The sequence below is a fragment of the Drosophila subpulchrella genome, chromosome 2L, assembly GCF_014743375.2.
Source record: "Drosophila subpulchrella strain 33 F10 #4 breed RU33 chromosome 2L, RU_Dsub_v1.1 Primary Assembly, whole genome shotgun sequence".
Taxonomy (NCBI): domain Eukaryota; kingdom Metazoa; phylum Arthropoda; class Insecta; order Diptera; family Drosophilidae; genus Drosophila; species Drosophila subpulchrella.
Window position 1 is genome coordinate 12,784,606 of NC_050610.1, and position 18,900 is coordinate 12,803,505.

General features: G+C 40.4%; 1 protein-coding gene across 2 annotated transcripts in view; it reads right to left on the bottom strand.

Annotated features, from left to right (window-relative positions):
- Positions 1-7,066: 7,066 nt before the first annotated feature.
- The window catches only part of LOC119548307, a 48,749-nt gene continuing 36,915 nt past the window's right edge, over positions 7,067-18,900 (bottom strand). For both annotated transcript variants that reach the window (XM_037855481.1, XM_037855480.1), the window contains 8 exons: positions 17,633-17,690; positions 16,051-17,568; positions 15,458-15,541; positions 14,779-15,391; positions 14,496-14,717; positions 14,228-14,425; positions 13,988-14,154; positions 7,067-13,585 (listed from right to left, as the gene is read on the bottom strand). In XM_037855481.1, the coding sequence (XP_037711409.1) occupies positions 13,033-13,585; positions 13,988-14,154; positions 14,228-14,425; positions 14,496-14,717; positions 14,779-15,391; positions 15,458-15,541; positions 16,051-17,568; positions 17,633-17,690 (3,413 nt within the window). In that variant the 3' untranslated portion in view covers positions 7,067-13,032. The remainder of the gene's footprint in view (positions 13,586-13,987; positions 14,155-14,227; positions 14,426-14,495; positions 14,718-14,778; positions 15,392-15,457; positions 15,542-16,050; positions 17,569-17,632; positions 17,691-18,900) is intronic.

Sequence of the window (18,900 nt, forward strand, 5' to 3'; positions counted from 1 at the left end):
AAGTTGTCCAATTGTGGGTCCAGCTCTCAGATGTTATTCCGATTGCCTTGACACATAGACACCAAGTGCGGCGCCAATTTATTTGCATTCTATGATTAACCGAGAGTGTGCATGCTATTTTAAAACTCATTGAATATTCGACGAGGTGGGCACAAAGATTACCTAACATGGTAGGAATGGTTTATGTTATTTGTAAAAGATTTAGGGACTTTAAAGTATTCTAAAAGTAAATATCAAGATCTCAGTTCAGTACGACAGCCATAATAAAATGGTTTACCTTTCTTTCCCTCTTTTGAAAAAGAACACTGCTCAAACAATTAAACACCACCACAGGGTGGCCTCATTATAGTTAACACCCTGCGCAGACTCTTTCAAACACTCTTCAGAACTCAACAGCTGACGGCATTTAACTGCTGTGCTATCATGGGGTGTACATCTCCATGAGTTCTCGAGAATCATCAAAATTATTGTATAAACATGCAACTAATTGAAAAGTGTGCCGTAATTCATTAGAAGGCTAGATACAATCAGACAGATCCCCCGTTATAAGGCATGTATGCCCGACCAACTGTTATTATCTTTGAGCGGGAGGGTAAGGATCTCTACCAGTTGCTTAGGGGGCGTTATTTCTGTCAGGATCCGAGGGTTGCATCCTATATCGCATCCCACACAACTGTTCCCATTTTCTGTTTACTTACCCATCTGATCCGAGACGATGCGCCTGCGCAAATTGATTTATTCAAATACAAATAAATTGCCATTGCCAACATATGCGAAAAAATATATATTTCGTAACTGGAATCTTTTTGTTTAAGTTTCCTAGCATCTGGACCAACATCTGTTAATAGATTACACAGTTTTGGGTGGTAATGTTCCCACGATTTTACATTTTTAACTTTTAAAATGAGTACATAACTCAAAACTGGTATACATTTTTCATGACTATCTTGGTAATAGAACTCTAAAATGCGCATAGCTAATGTGCATAAGTAATGCTACAAAATATTCTCCTTATTTAGCCATTCCTGCCTCGTTTGCTAACATATTTCCCCCACACAGTTTCCAATTAATAAAAGCGCCATTGTTCTGCAGGTCATCTGAAATTGCCAGCTCCAAAGTACCGCAGTTCGACATTAGTCTTAAAGTGTGTCCCAAGCAATTAGTGCTCGACACATTACCTAAATCTAGGCAGCCCATGCTAATGCCAGTTAGCCCGACTAAAATTGCATTATGATTAGCCATTATTTTATGGATGGATATGGTGGTTTGTCTTGGAGTGGCATGCAACATGCAGTTAGATTTGACTTTCGCATGGCATGTTGGAATGCAGTTGGGGGCGGCCGAGCCCAGGTCTAGGCCCAGTTAACAGTTAGTTGTTGCCAGTTGGCGGTTACCAAGTTGCCAAGTTACCATGTTGCCAGTTGCCAAGATACCAACTGCAGACAAATGGCGGCAAAGTTAACAGACAACGAATGTCTTGGCTCGTCATCGTTGCGACATTGCAAGGTCGCTTCCCAAACTTCCTGCCATTCATGCCGGTTAATTGCCAGCATTGTTACTGCTGTTATGCACTGAGAAAAATAGGTACGTATTTATGAAGTGGATGAAAAACACTGCGGCATATTTCTAGTACTATTCCTAGTACTATTCATTAAACCTGATTGGTCCATCCCTTTTTCCACCTTTTTTCTAAATATAAACCCATTAAAATGGTATTTCAGCATAACATTTAACATGTCCATTTTTAAAAACTTTTAAACCTTTTTAAATTTCGTTTAATATTGTTTACAAAAAATACGGTGAGGTATAAGTGCTATGATGAGCTGGAATTTAAAATAATATTTCTGCCTCTAAAGTATTTCTTGTACAATTTTTCTCTGTGTGTATACATTGTTACTGGCTGATGTTCCTGTTGTACTTGCGGTTGTTGTTGCCATTAAGCAAAATTCCTTTTTGGCGTTTCACATTGTCGTCGAGCAGTTCGCATATTTTTTGAACCGTCTCCAGCGCATCCGCAACCAGTTTGCCCCCGATTTCCCCTTAGTTTTGGTCCACCCTTTTCCGCCTTTTTGGGCAATTCAATTAAACTTTTCGCTCGCTTAGTTAATATGATTACCGTTAATGCCCGACGGCAGTTCTCACTCCGCTGGAGATTGCATCTTCAAAACCAGAATTTTTTCTGGGGCGGCTCAACTGCTTTTGATGATCTCGCCCTGCTCTGTAAATATTTTTATTGATATTTATTGAATTTCGCTGCTGCTGGGGTGCTTAAAGCAAGTGCCAATTTGTGGGGAGTTTATTTTGAGACCCAGTTTAAGATGCTAACAGTTCTTAATGGACAAGAGTTCTGTGGGGAAAAGGGTAAGAAATATTCTGAAAATTATTCCACATTGTTAAAAAGTATTAGTTCTGGTTCTTCCTACTTAAATACTTTAAAATCGCCGCGCCTCGCAGTCTGTGAAGATCGAAAGAAAAACATTGAGAAATCCATCTCCCACCAGCTGATGTGGTAACCAAAAACAAACACCGTCTGCAACATTTGTTTAAAAATATCAAAATGAGAGGGGAAAAGAAAAAAAACTCGCACATCGCAGACTAAACAATGCGAAATTTAGCCAAATGTTTTTCTTTTTTCCAACTCGCAGTGTTTGAGCACGCGCCAAATGGTTCAGCGAGCTCAGTGATGATGATAGCCCATATGTATATCCCCTTTACACTTCAAATCCAGACGCGCGTGAGTGTGCCAAATATAGTCGGTCGGGGTTACGTTATGGACCAGCTGGTGATATTGGCATTAACTCATTTTAAAAGTCACAACAGAAATAAAAGAACTGGGAAAACGTGATTGTAGCGAAGTTTCATATACCCTGTAAAATAATTTGGGAAATAGGAAAACACCAAGAAGAAATAATGACAACTAGATATTATTATAAAGTCTTTAACACTTCTTCTAAATATCTTAGACAGTTCCCAATCTTAAATTTGTTAAATATTTAACAAAATGATAAAATATTTGTAAAAGCTTGTATCAGTTTATATTTGAAGTTTCGTGTACTCTGTATAATAACTTGGGAACCGAAAGACCCATCAAGAAGACATAATAAAAACTAGAAAATATTATAAAATCTTTCACACTTCTTCAGAAAAACTTAGATGTTTTGATACAATCCCCAAACTAACATTTTTAAAATTTTACCTAGTTAATTAAATATTTGTAAAAAATGTTCTACTATCTCAATTATAAGATATCGTATATATCCCATAAAGTAGTTTAATAATCGATAATTCTTCGCCATTTTAGTCGGGAATCCCTAGCCATTTGGCACGTGTAGCAACTCTATTAATTTTGCATACTCATCCGCCACTTCCTTCATCTCACCCCAGACAACTCTTTCAATTGAAATCCGAATCCACAGCCTGATAATCGATTTCATTGAATCGCTAAATTTATGCGAGGGCCCCGCTTCTTTTCATTCCGTTTCATAAAAGTTTATGTTTATGTCAGGCCTTTTTTGTTTGCCACATTAATGAGATTTTTAATGGTCGACCAAATTTGGTAGCGACTCAAAGGCGAAGGTTTTTTTTTGCCAGCTCGTAAAACGCCGCCTATTACTTTATGACCGGGCCAAAACCATTAGAAACCGCTCGGTGACACCGGGAAAAGCACTTGGGGCAAGGGAAATGGGGGGAAAAGCTCACATAAATCGCTCGCCAAATGGATCGACGTCAGCCGGCAGCTTCCCATCGATACATGTGTTTGTCTGCGTTTGGCAGCCGCCACATATGAAAAGCGAATTTTCTCTGGTCGAAGCGCAAAAAAAAAAGAAGGCAAACAGAAAAACGTAAACGAAAACGTCGGAAAATTCGATGTCGGGGGTTGAGTGTGTGTTTGGTTTTTCTTTGGTCAAGTTTTCCTGCTGCTGGCTGCTGGTTGCCTGCTACAAATATCGGAAAATTCCTTTGAGGATTTGCCACAAAGGCGGAAAAGCCGCTGCGGCAAACCTTTGATGATTCTCCACACATCTCTCTATCTCTCTTCCCCCCAGTGGCATTTTCCGATAGTGTGTGACATATTCGGTTGCAACCCCCTCAAGAAGCCACCCCTCGCCATTGGTGGCGGTGTGGAAAATGTGAAAATGTTTTATGGCCCGCTTCTTAGCTAGCTCTCTCCCTCTCTCTTCCGCTTTTCCGCTTTTCTCGAGTGTGCCGGCTGCTGCTGCTGCTGCTGCTTCTTCCACGTACTTAATACTTTTTGACTTTTTGGGGGAAAAGCATTTCCCGGGGCGAGTGTGTGTGTGTGTGCGGCAGAGTGAGAGTGGCAGAGAATGTGGATGTGAATGCTCCTAAGCGGTTTTCCCAGCTGCCTCCGTTTTTGCTCCTGCTTCTGCTGCTGCTCGCCAGCCATTTCTGGTCGCCTGTTACATAATTCGCGTAATTTATTCAATTTTGAGAATTAATTTAATTTTCCATTTCACACACGGCATTTTCCCCGATATCTGGTTATATTCTAAAGCATTTTTCGGCCTTCATTTTAAAGTCAATCGATTTAGATATCGAATAAAATAAAGCTCAATCAAACTGAACAAATTGATAAGCATAAGTGGATCAGGCCAGATCAATCTGTTGATTTTAAATTGATATCTATATCGTTCAATTAACCCCTTAAATACTAAAAACAAAGCTATTATCACGATGAAATATACAAGGGATGCTTATTTCTAGTTCTTAAAATAAAATTCCCACACAATATCCTTTTATTTGTTTTGTACAAATTATTTTAAAAAGTGGTTCTTTTGTCACTTTAAAAAAATTGTCTTCTAAAACAATAATTTAGAATTAAAATTAAAATACATTTTGCATGTTGTTGGTCCTCATTACGTGGGCGACATCTAGATTTGCTTCAAGAAACTGGGGTGCGCCACCTATATGTTAAAAATTCATCATCTTTCGTCGTATCTGTAAAAATATGTAGTACTAACGAAGAGTATCTGTAGATTACATGTAGAAAACCTGTAAGTAAGGAAGAGTATCTGTAACAATTTATTAAAATTCCATGTAGATATAGATACATTTGGTGTGTAGTTCCTAAAATTCACAAATGGCGCTTTTGTGTCTGCGTGATAATGGGCATCATTGGAAGGAAATAAATTATAAACTAATCGTAGAGGAAAAGGGTACATTTGATTCCTCGGGAAGTATGATTCTATAATGCAATTATAACGCCTACGAAACGCTCAAAACTGTGGAAAAAAAATTAAATATACATCTTATTGTTAAGAATCGGACCATTAGTTAATAAGTAATGAACAAGAACATCGTTCATAACGTCACAGCCAGTAGATAACGTGTAATATGTAAAAATGTTAAGTAGATAAAATGTAATCTTCGTTGTTTCACCGCCTTCACTCGAAGGAATATTTATTTTAAAGTCTGTTAGCTGAGTAGCGGGTATATAGTAGTCGAGCACCCGACTATAGCGTTCTCTCTTGTTTAAATTTTATTTAATATTTTATATAAAAATGTAAAAAAATAATCACATTTTGCAATTTAAATGAATTTGTCTGTACTTCCTTTGTATCAGGGTATCATCAATTCCTGCCTCTCTGAAAGCTGTATTGCAAAGCCTCTCGTGGCAATAAAAGTCTGTAAGTGATAAATGCTCAATGTGAAATGGCTTTAACCCATTGGCAGCCAACGGGCTTAAAATTCTTTTCTTATTTTTTTTTTAAATAAATATATAAATAAATATTTGAAAGGCAAAATATTGCTTATTTCCTTGCTATATGTTTTACAGATTTATATAGCCGAGTATAAAGTTCACTTACATGTATTACAAAGTACAAGTCTCTAGGACAAAAGACATTATTAGTGCTACTGCGAACAAAATAAAAAAACTGGAAATTCCCACACTGTCTGTTTGTAAGCGAAAATGGGTTAAAACTGGCGATTACCCCGGGGCCGCGACAGGGCGGTCCACGTAATGGTTCTTAGATTGTTGTTTTCATTAAATAACCAACGACTGCAAGCCGAACAGCCAGCGATTCCTGCTCTGCGGTTGGGGTTTTTGAGGCTGGTGAGGATGGTGGGGATAGTGAGGCCCGGTGGTGACCCCAACTCCTGCTCCTGCGCCGGCTTCTGCTCCTGTTACTGTTAGGGAACGCCCAATTGCACCGGGGAGCGACAACAAAGGAAGACGCCGCCTCTGACCACAGAACGATGTGGTTGGGGTATGGGTAGGGGATTGGGAACTCAGGATCGGAATCGGGTTCGGCCGGGGGAACGGGGATAGGAGTCTATAATCTCGTTCGCTTAAGCGTCACGCATGCCACTCCCCTAAATTGATATGCCCGCCATGGCCAAACACCGGCAAACATCATCATCAGAGCGGAGGAAGTGGAAGTGGCAATAGCCCAGTACCAAAAACCCAGTACCCAGTGGTAGTAGTGGTGGTGGCGGCACAAGCGGAAAATCATCAAAGCGCTGGCACGGCGGCTTTTTTTTCCATTTTTTCCCTTTCATTGCGGCATTTCAAAGAAATGTTCCGACATTTCTACCAGGCGAACAGAAACGTCGACAGCCGGCGTTGATGTGGTGTGCCAAAAAGTGAATGAAATCGAAAAACTCAGCACAAGAGCACACACCATATACCATACACCATATACACCATATACCAAACAACACACGCACCACCAAAGCGCCGAACCACCGAACCACCTTTTTTTGAGGCGTCGCGTCGCTGCTCTTGGTTGCCGGCGTATAAAATTGGCTGTGACCCGATTATTTTCGAGTACATATATATATGTTCTATTCGCTGGCCATTGTTCTGGGATCTCGGTTCTCGGCGGTCTGGGTCGTTACTGCAAAGGGAAAATCTCAAAAAAGGGGTGAAATTCAAGGCAGAAAACCGAAATAGAAAATAACGAAATCGTGCTTGCTAATGATTGTCTACTTTGGGGGCAGTGTTAGTCTAGGTCGGGGCTTTCGGTCTTTTGGGGTAGGTTCTGTTGCCTGGAATTTAAATTTTTTCTTTTTTTTTTTGTACCACACACAAATAAAACTATCATCGTTTGAGTTTGCCTCTTTCTAATTTTTTTTTGGATTTTTTAATGCTTGTTTTTTACACACATAGAATAAACATTTGGGTATGTATTGAGTATAATATTGCACATTTAGAGTGTGATTTAATTGGATATTCATATTTTATTGGATATTTTAGTCAGCTTAGGAGCCAAGTCTCTTTGCTGAGACGAAAAAGTGATTTTCCATTTATTATCCGAAAAACCCGCTTGTACTCTGTGATAATAGTTAAATACTTATGTCTCTGGTGAGATCGAAAAATTGTTGCTGCGACGATTTGTAATTGGTTTACAAGCCCAGTCTCAAGTGAGACGAAACAAATTTTTTTATCAGTGCAATTAATTGCCTTTGCACAAATCGTTTGCGAAAATCCGTTTACAATTTGGCATTAGTGTAATGTATTATTATCCGTTGTAGTGTTGAAGCTTTTAGTTATGTATTATAATCGATCCTTTTTTTGTGTTTCAATTGTGATTATTTCAATAGACACTGAAGTGTAATGTAAGCCAAGTCCTTTCGAAGGGACAACATTTTTTTTGAGTGCACATTGGTTGTATCGCGAATGAAAAAATTTCATGAAAAAACCGCTTGCACATTTTTATTTTTTATAATTTTTTTTTGTTTTGTCTTTGGGGTCGGTGAGGAAGCTGTTCTGTATTTAATATTTTTTTAAGTGTAACAATTATTGTGTTTTATGTGATTAAATTGTGGTTATGTTATTAAATATTTTACTTATCTTAGACCAACTTTTTTCTCCCAGCGCAAATATCTTAAAATACGAATAAAAGTATTTGGTTTGATTATATTTTACTTACTTCTTTGCTTTGCTAGTTTGAAAAATGCTTACCTAGTGCTTTTTCTAGAACGCCAATGAAAAATTCAATGGAAATACCGCTTGCACTTATAAATTTGTTCTGTATGCTAAAAGCGAAATGAGGCTTTTGGGTGCACTGGGCTTAAAACCTTTTCCCCGCTTGGAAGCTTTGGGTGATTTGCCTAATTTGCTGTGACTTGAATTATAATCTATAAACAACCATTTGCTGAAAGTAAATTTTACAAAGTACCTTAATTAATCAGTGTGTTTTGTTTTTTGTTGTATTCAGGCATACAAGTACCGCATTTGTGTTGTGTTTTAAAAGGGCAAAGTAATTTTTGAGGTCTCATAACTCTGTTCTTGGAGAGATAGGACCCATGCAGCTATTATAAAAGTACTTAACGAAATTGATAAGCAAAATAAATGTGGATTAAATCGAAATCATGCGTGTTAATAGGACTGAATGGGAAAGCGTGCTAGTGTGCCAAGTAATCTAGGTGTACTATGGTTAGATATATATCTATATAAGTATATTACTCTCGATAAGCAACTCTACAGATTATTGTATGTTACAGTACCTTTGAAGACTGTTAAGTTGTTGTGATTGGTGTTACGTTACAGTGATGTTTAGAGCCGACTTGCCGGGGCAAGAAGGATTCTATTGACAGATATGCTAAATTAGGTTTTTCAGTTAATTGTATCTTAGACACACACAGTGAACACTGGGTATAGGGATCGGGGCGAAAATCAAAATCTCTGTGTGCCTTCGATAGGCATTATGTACTACGCTCGGCATTGGCTTAGTTTCGCTAATGGTTTTCGGTTTATATTGTTGGTAGGCTCAGTTTGTTTAGGGTCTCTTTATTATTTTTTGATTTTGTATTATAATAGTAATCGTAATTATTACCGGTTCTACATCATCATCTCCTTATACTTTTCTGCTTGCTGTTTATCATCGAAAATTGTTCGCATTTATGTCGTTTTCATTTTCGGTATCGTTTAATTTACATTTATATAATTTACACATGCAGCAGAATATAATATGTTTTTGTGATCATTTTAAACGTTTATTTGTAGCGCATATTACACAATGGCGCGATACATTTAGATATAGGTATGCATATCCTTTCTTCGTTCTCCATAAATTCAAATTGATTAATAACATTTATATATATGTAGGTATACATGTTGCTATATAATTCTCATAAATAATTGTAGCATGTTTAATGTTATATGTATGTTTAAAACACTTAAATTGCATAGATTAATTAGTTTTGCACAAAAAACCTTTAATAGGTATGCTCCATGTTCTTTTCTTCGAGTGTATGTGTTCGGTGTATATTATTTGCTTGATTCATTCATCGAATTCATTTAACATTTTCGCTTTTTATTAGTTTTAGTACATTTAGATATTAGTGGCCTCAGCCAGCATAATTTTTTGCTGGTTTTTACCTTTTTTTTTGGTTTTCTCAATTTTTTTTTCGTCATCTTTTGCTTAGTAACACAAATCTTTGCCAAGTGGCTAAATAGATATATATTTTTGTTGTATGTAGCATATTGTATACACATCGATATTGTTAAATGTTTCGCTTATATTCTAAATGCCTCCTTAATCATATAATTTATTTTGGTTTTCCAAAAATGTATGAAAGCCGTCTCGTTTTATTTTTATTAATTTGCTTATTCGATAATTAATTGAAATAGACAGCAACAATTGCATTTTAATAGCATGCTGATCAATTCTTTTATATAGTTCCCACACTTTTGGTGCCTGTATTGTGTTTTTTGTATTTATTTGTATTTGTATATTATCATCCGCGGTTACCAAACTCAATCCTTCTGAAACAAAACCTTAAGAACATTGAGATTGTAAGTTTGGTTGCCTGTTTGATAAGTTTTGTAAGTGTTCACCTCCACTAAAATGTCGTAGAGACCGCCTTCTGGAAACCTGCTCCAATCACTTGACCTTTATCTTTGAGGGAACAGTTCCTGAAGTTGCCGACCCGCGATCATTCTATTTTATCCCGTTGTACGAGTTGAATCTCATTGTGTAGGCCTAAGACTAAGTTCCGTCCGATCGGTCAGTTAATCGGTATCTGTATGTCGGGTCGAAGGTCAGGATTAGCTGCTAGTCCGAAGTTAGATGTGCGTATATACAGCCTGTTCTCGGGTCTTGGGTCTGTTGAATCCGTCCTACTGTTGGTGGTCGGGTTATGTTTCTTTAGGAACTCAAACCATTTTGTATGTCTCATTCTGGGTTCGTGACGTCAGTCGGTCGGTCTATGGTTGGTCGTCTTCTCCATCCGCTTCTTATCATCTGATCGATCTGATCCGATATGATCCGATCTGATCTGATCCTCGGGTGCATGGGTAACAACCGGATCTGCCCCGTTGAAAGTTAAAAGTCAAGTGCCGGCCAGGAACCATATTTCTTCATCGTTCCACTTTTATTGTGGATTCTTTCAGATTATTTATGACCTCGTTTCGATTTATTCTTTTTCTGCTTCTCGTTTAACTTATAAATAATAATTCAGATTTCGCTTTAGTTGATTTTGGTTTTTGTATATCTATGTTACACCATCAATGAAAATAGATTTTGGGGGAAATGATGAAATGCTTGATTTGTGTGTGATAACCCTTTTTCATATTGGGTATTTTTACACGCAATAGGTACGATTTTATAATTTTATATATATGTATATTTTAATGTAAAAGTCCGTTAGACATTTATGCTTTAATTTTAAAATTAGTTTATATTATATGTAAGTTCCTTTCAATTATCTACGCATGGTTGTTGTTTCTTCATCGTTTATCATTAACACTTTTATGTTTATTTATGGTTATGTCGAAATATACATCAATAATTGCCTTTATATGCGATTGACTATAATAGTACACTTATTTAATTTGTTTTCGTCGAAGAACATTTGAATTGAAATTGTCGTAGTTGTATTTGTATGTATTTTAATTAACTTTGAAAAAACGTTGCTTCAAGTACTCGAAAATCAATCGAAAAACTCACTACTAAATATTTTGCTCTAAAACAATTATGTTTAACTATTCTCAATATTTTTTGTTTTTTCTACCACGTTAATAATTTTTCGCAAGCCCCTTGGATGTTGTTCGGACTTGCCACAGTTATTGTAATATTGTTTTCTCATTTGCTTTTATTTTGTAGTGTAGTGTCAGTTGTGTTTTTGTTATGTTCAAACGATAAAAAACAAAAGTTTGCGTCGAGATAATAATTTTTAGTTAGTTTTTTTTTTTGTTTTTGTTTTGTTCGCTTAAATTTAGCTGAAATGTATCTTATCTTTGTCGTCTTGGAATATTTCGAACTACGATAACTCATTTTCATTATGTTTAAGTTCCAACTGCTACGTAAACTGTTAAGTATGGTATTATTTATTTGATAATTTTTTTGGATATTTCTTTGCTAATTTGCAGCACTTGCACTTACGTCCTCCTCCATCTTATGTCATTTGTATTTTTTATGATTTTAATATATATTTTTTTCTCATCGTGTGCCTTAAATCGGTAGTAGTGTTTTCGGTTTATATTTAGTCACTGTATCTTTGTGGTCGATCCCTGGGGTGTTTTGTATAGTGTGTCATGCGGCCTCTCGACCGGCATAGTACCGTGTGATTCTCTAGATATTTTGCGTGGTTCGTTTCCTGTTTGTCCTGGTTCGTTCTGGGTCGTCTCTGGATGGTATATTTGTTGGTATCTGGAGATGTTCTTCCAATAATTTCCCTAACACTTAAACTATTTCTTTTTTTTTTGATTTTTTTCCATATTTTTTGTTTCACGTTATATTCCTCATTGAGTGTGGCACATACTTTTTACCGCACTCGAAGCTCCAACCTCTCCCAGTAACCCCTTCTGCTCCCCGGGCCCTAGCTGCCTCAGTTTGGTGAAGTAGATCATGATATCATGAAGTTGAGACCAGGGACACAGACTGGCCGACAGAAGCTGCAGCTTCGGTGCTGTTCCTCTGACATATATGGTCTTACTTATATAGTATATGTATAATAATATAATAATAGTATATGATATAATCAACTGCGAAGGATAAAAAGTGTTGATTAACGTTTAGGAGCGATTGATTGGTAACTGAACAATTTCTTGAATTCGCACACACACATATGGTCTGGTAAAATATTACTCGATTTGCTTCGAAGATCAAGTGTATGCTATGTGATTAAATAGATAATAATGACATTCACCATATTGTATATGAATAATATATATTGTATACAAATATATTTGTTAAATGTGATTATATCATTGTATAATTAATTGTCATACACATCAATAGGTTGCTCTCCACTAAACTTTTCCCTTTTTTTTCCTCCATGTTGTAAATAGAATTTTGTTAGGTACAAATTTTGCATTCTTCCATTTCTTGTATATGTCTGTCTCTTGTATATGTATGTTGTGTTTTGTAGTGGCTTCAGTGTATTGGGAAATGTCTAGATGTCTGTTTTTCTTTCAGTGTTTTGATAGTGTTTAGTGTGTTCTAGTGAATCTGTTTTTTGCTGTTCTGTTCTGTCTGGCTTGGCATATGTATACCGTTCAGCGATTGTTGTCGTTCGTTTGCTGGTTTTTCAAGCACATCGATTAGAGTTTAAGTTTAATGCCAACATCGATATCGATAAATGTACGAGTAAGTAAAATGCCTCATAATTGAATCCAATGCTTAACACCTAGACATGTATATAAGTATAAGGTATGTATGTAAATATTTCTTGTATATACTTTAACACTCAAATATGGTATATATATCGTGCGTTTCTATAGTTGCTTGCACCGCACAATTTCCGTAGGACTGGTATCCCTCCACAAGGACGCACCCCGGGTCTCACGGGCTGGTGCAGACCGGGGCAGCGTTACAAGACCAAAAGGGATCCCCAAACCCCACGATCCTTGTGCTTTTTTGTTGGCGCGGTGTAGTTAACCAAATATAGTAAATCCTTCTACTGACAATCTCGTGAAGCCTTTTTCGAACCTTCCAAGTGCTCACGCCAAATCAAAACCGAACTCAATTCAATTTCTAGCTATAACAAACAAAAAAGACCCCCGAAACGCTGCAACAATCATTAACCTGAGGCTTAACCTTCAACCCGATCCTGGATCGGATTGGCTTACTTCTTCGCCTGCTTCGCCGGTTTGGCCGGCGTCCTTGGCTCGGCGACCTTCGGCTGATCCTTGGACTTATCCTTCGACTGATCCTTCTCCTTCTTGGCCGCGACCACTGCGGCTGCCTTGGAACTGCTGGTGGGCACCTCCTCCTCGGCCGCCTCCTGCGCCTTGTCCTCCTTCAGTGGCTCCTTGGTGGTGGTGGTGGTGGTGGTGCTGCTGTTGGTGGTGCTGCTCCCACTGCCCACTGCCACGGGATCCTTGTCCAGTTCCCGCTTCTCGCCGGATGTGTTCGCCGGCAGAGCCTTCAGGATGGCGTGCACCTCCTCGGCCACCGCCATCAGGACGAACTCGAACTGCTGCCTGGTGGCCACCACACCTGCCCGCTGGTCACGCAGGTGCTCCAGAGTGGCCGCTATGTCGATCTCACGCGCACCCTTGTTCATCCGCTCGAGCACCAAGTCCAACAGGATGTAGGCACCCGTCCGTCCGGCTCCGGCACTTCCGTGCACCACAATGGGGCAGGAGCGACGTCCCCTATAGGATTTGTTCACCTTCCTGAGGGAGAAAGAAAATGGGATACTTTGTAGAAAAGTAATTGGGAACTGAAAGCAAAATAGTTTACTTAAAATATTTAAAAGTTGCAAAGATTTATTAAAAAGCTAAGATTATACAGGTAAAAAGAATGAGGATAAATAGGATAGTCACAGATTCATGTACTCCTATTATTTTAATCATTAAATAATGTAAATAGGTTATAAAAAATGCATTTTTATTTTTTTTAATTTGTTAAAATAATAATATAAAACTTAAAATGATACGGTTTTTTATCAAATCGAATATCATTTCTAAAGAATTTTTGCTTAAGTGTAAAAGTAATGAAAAAATAACTTAAAAATGTATTTTTTTTATCATGGCTGATACAACACGTTAAGATCAATGGGTACATTTTTTATTTACCTTCTAAAGTCCAGCAGAGCCTTTGCCTGAGCAGGCACACCCATATGCGGCCAGGAAAGGAAGTGGAACTGGGTGACCGTTCTGGTTTCGCTAGTGCGCAAATTCTTCAGGTAGAAAGAACGTACGAGGTAATCGTCACACCATATGTGTTCACTAACAAGGTGAACCTGAACAAGAGATGCATGGTATATATGTTATATAGGTTAAGTTCTTCTTATCCCATTTTTATCCCCACTTTACCTCATAGATGTGATAGACCTCGGCACCTTCTTCCGGCCAGTAGCGCGCACAGGCCACCTCCCCGTTCTCCTGCAGGCGGCAGAGGGCCACGATGACGACGGCTCCCTGCTCCCAGATCATCTGCCAAAAGTGAGCCAAAGTAGAGGGCAACGGACCCTGGGCGGCCACATAGGCGGGGGCACGGGGGTCGTGATCGGTCTATAATTTTAATTTTATTTTAAAAACAATGCAAGGTAGTAATATCATGAACTTAGGATAGCTAACTTACAATCGTTGATGCGTTCACATAGTCTAGTCCTTCGGCGTTGGCCAGGTGGTTCAGCACTACGCGCGAGTGGTCATATGGCAAGGGAGCCCCAGGTCTGTTGAGACCAGCACATTGGGGCTGGGAGGCAGCCTCTCGAGCACTGGGCTCCGCCTCATAGCGGCACAAGGCCTCCCATTCCCGCTGCAGTCGTCCCTTGTTGCGCAAGTGATCCTCCATGTAGGACTGCAAATAAAATTCCCCAATTAATTGGATATCGATGGGAGAGGATCCTTGATTGACTAACCAGCACCATGTGTCCCGTTGAGATGTCCATGTTCGTCAATGCTGGCTCCTCGCTCCAGGACGAGGTGCTCGATCGCGAAGATGGGGGGCGACCCTCGTTCTCCTTGGTCAGCGATGTAATCCGTCCGCTTGGCGCCGGTTCGTTTGACCCACCGCCGGTCGCTCCGCTGGTCGAATTGCCACCGTTGCCCGTCTTTCCAGCCATTCTGGCCCGACACAGCTCCTGGTAGTCCTTGCTGCATGTCTCCGCCCCCGCAATGCCCGACTGCAGGCCACCCAGCTTGTCCCTCTTGCGATCGTGCCGCTTGATCAGAATCAGGGTGACAAAGATCACGATCACGGCGGCCGCCCCGGCTCCGGCGAACATGTAGGCCATGATGTGTGTAACATCCGGCCCCTGCTCGGCCAGTTCCATGCGCGAGGAGGAGACACTGGGGTCCTGCAGGTCCTTGATCACATCGCCCACGCCGGCGTGCAGCACATAGAACCCGACGCGCCGCTGGATGTTGTTCTTCACGCCGCGGTTCTCGTTGATGGTCCTTGCCACATCGCCGGCCGTCTTGCGCTCGGGGTTGTTTGAGTTCACCCGGAAGCTAACTTCGTGTTGTTGAACGCTAAATAGGGTTTTTAGGGGTAAAGTTAGGGGGTATATTTTGGAGTTAGGTACTTGAAAAACCCACGTTAAATAAGAAAAGTATCCCTGCATGTGTAGTATTTGCTCCAGCTCCTTCATGATGCGCTGCCCATCGTTCCAACTGTCGATTCTGGGGAATAAAAATAAAGAGTATTATATGGGGGAAGAATACATAGACAAACTTTCTTAAAACTAATTTATTTTAATTCAAATAATTTTGCATAAAAAAAGGTAAAAATTAAGCATTACACTTGACTATAAATATCTTTTAAGTAAATTGGTGTAAAATTTTTTTTGATCTTTGGGATAATACCTTTAAAATTATATATCACACGGTTCCTAAATTAAAGAAGTAGTTGGTTCCAGTCCCTTGAAATCTTTCGAATTAAGGAACTTGAGCTGAAGACTAATAATGTTATATCTGAATGTGAATAATCTTTGTCTAAATTGAGCTAAAACACCGTTGTTTTAAGCAAAATTAATATTGATTATTGATACTCAAAGTCTTCAAACTGGAATTTGTAACTTGGCAGACAAGGATTTGAGTTTTAGAAGTTTGACTTTTAGAGAAAACTAGACCACCTTCAAGTATATTTCCCTGTGATAAATATGTTTATATATATAGATATAAGGACTCACGGGTTCTTGACGAACACATGCACATATTCAGTGTCAACGGTGTGCGGCGCATGATCCTCGGCCGAGTGCTGCTGGCTCATGACCTTCTTCTTCTTGTGCGCATCCTCGTCCTCGGGAGCACTGCCCTTGATGTGGGCGGGCAGAACCTCCTTGTTGCCACCATTATCCAGTTTGCGTGCCTTTTCCGTTTCCAGCTGATTGCTGAGCTCCGAGGAGCCCAAGGATGGTGGTCCTAGCAGCGGTCCCGGTTTCTTCACATCCAGACGTTCGTGTCGTGCAAATCCCAACATATTGGCCAATAGCGATTGCTTCACATTCACATCCGGCTCATCGGCCTGCATGTTATCCATGTCCTGGGCATCCTGGGGCATCAGGAGCAGGCCACCTTCGGTGTAGATGCGCTGGCTCTTCGACTGCCGGGGCAAACTGTTGGAGGCCAACATGGCCTCCTCCTCCAGAGGCGTCAGTGAGTTGCGCAACAAACCCGACTCGAAGGCCAGTTCCTGTTGCTGCAGGTTCACATCATAAGGATCCAGCTGCTTGAAGGATGCAGGACGTCGCTTGGCCAGCTCGGGAGTGGTTTCTAGTTCGGTTTCCGCATGTCTGAAGTTCAATGGCGGTTCCTGCACCAATCCCTGCTCGCTGGCCAACTCCCGGAAGAAGGAACGCTTGGGCTGCTCTTCCACTTCCTCGGCCAATCCCCCCCTGGAGCGACCCCTTGCTCTCTTAAAGGGGGCGAAGTTGTCCGGGAAGTAGAGCTCACTCGATTCGTTCACCTCCTCCGGCGGCACATAGACCGGCGACTTGGCCTGCTCCTGCTGCTCCTTTAGCTCCCGCTCCCGCTGCTGCTGTTGCTCCACAATCGCCTCCAGTTGATCCATGGCATTCGGCTGGGCCGCCGGCTTCCTTTGGTATGGCTGCGGATCGGGCTCCGAGGCGGCCAGAATCTGATAGAGTTCCAGGCGATTCTGCTCCGCCCTCTGATTGGCATCCTGCTCCGCCGCCGCCAACTGCTGTTCCCGTTCGATCCTTTGCCTTTCGGTGTCCAGGAAGGCGTCCATAATGCTCGGCTCATCCAGTTGAGTGTGTCCCTGCCCGTGACCATCCATCTTGCCAAAGTGCTCCAGTTCCGATGGATCATGCCTTAGCCTCCGGCGATCCTGCAGCATCCGGTTGAGGTACAAGTCATCATCTGAAATTTCTTGCACCTGTTTCTTTCTCAAGGCCGGATAGAATTGCGCTGGATTGCCTGGCTGCTCGTAGTATTCGATTTCCGTTTCCGGTTCTGGTGGCGTGAAGCGCACATAGGCCATCGCACTGGCCGGATCCCCGAATTCCGGAGGAACCGGCGCCAGATTCGCACAGAGATTGGGTGGAAGCTGCTGTTGCCGTTGGAGCGAGAAGAGCGATCCCTGGATGCGACACTGGACGTACGGATGGTCCCAACCTAACCCAGCGCCCTGGAGCTCCTCCAACATGGTGGCCAGCACACGGGACTGCTCCTCAGTGAGAGGTGTCCTTGGGGAAGGTGGAAATCTTTAGTTATAATTCTAGGAAATTTGGCTTAATTAAGGATATTTACTTCTCAATGTCCTCAACGTCGACACCGGTGGTTGGAATGCACTTGCCGAATATGTTGTCTGGAATATAAGCAGGAAATCAAAAGGGTTAGTTTGGTGATGAAATTAAACAAGAAGTTTCCCTTTCATGTGGTTTCTTAAGCAACCAAAAACTTATATTTCCTTATTTTATTATTTTCATGTAGTTGTAAAAACTTTTCCCCAAGAAGTTCTAGTTGAGAGTGCGAATATTTGATAGGCCTTCTCTCCCTTTTCTTTAATAAATAATGATACCCCTAACAAATTTTTTTTTAAATTAATCATGTGTCTAAGTATAGTGATGAAATTGGATCAATACTCTTAAAGTTTTCTCTTTCTTGTGCTTATCTTAAGTAACCGAAAACTTTTATTTCCCATTAAAAAGTTAAATATGTATATGTTGTTCTTAAGTTTTCATGTAGTTCTAAAAACTTTTTCCTCAGAACAAGTTCTTGTTCAGCGAACATCTTAAGGGAATATTTTATAGACCTCTTTCTCCCTTTAATTAAATAATTAAAGATATTATTAACTTTCATTTGCAACCAAACTTAAAGCAAGATTTTTTGTTAAAGTTCTTTAACATATCTCCAATTTTCTACCTTTAAAGCTCCCTTGCCCTGTTAAAACCAGGATTCCTTATATTCCACTCTATATTGCTTCACGTATCTGATGATCGTAAAGGCTTATTTATCTCATCTGCATATCCTGCACTCCTTTAATTGCACTCGCCCAAATTCAGGGGTATTTACCCGCTCTTTTGCATTCCGTAACGCCATTGTCGTCATCAGTCCCGATATTAATAGGGCATGTAACTGCATTAATATACCTCGTCTTACAATGGTTGGTACATCGTACCCCTTCCCCGGATTCCTGCCATCAGCACCTTTTGTTTTCATTGTGATTTACGACCATTTAAATGCATATCCTTGCGGCTTGTCTCGGGCGTAATTTGCATAATGTAAATGCTTCTCATGACTGCGGCGAGTGAAACTGAAAATGAAACGGCAACTGCAACTGCAAGCTGCAGATCGCATATGTGTGTGGGCCACGCCCCCTGCTCCCACGCCCCTCTTTTGAGGTCAACCATTTTCTCTGTGCAATTTTCGCCATTTTCCGCAGCGTTTTTCCTGCTGCAGCTGCTTTTCCAATTGTTCTCTAGCCCGCCTCCTTCTCATCGCAGTGCTTACATAAGTAATTGAGTGTGTTCTCGATAATGCACTGGCAGTCGGCACCCCTTCAGATCCTCCAGTTC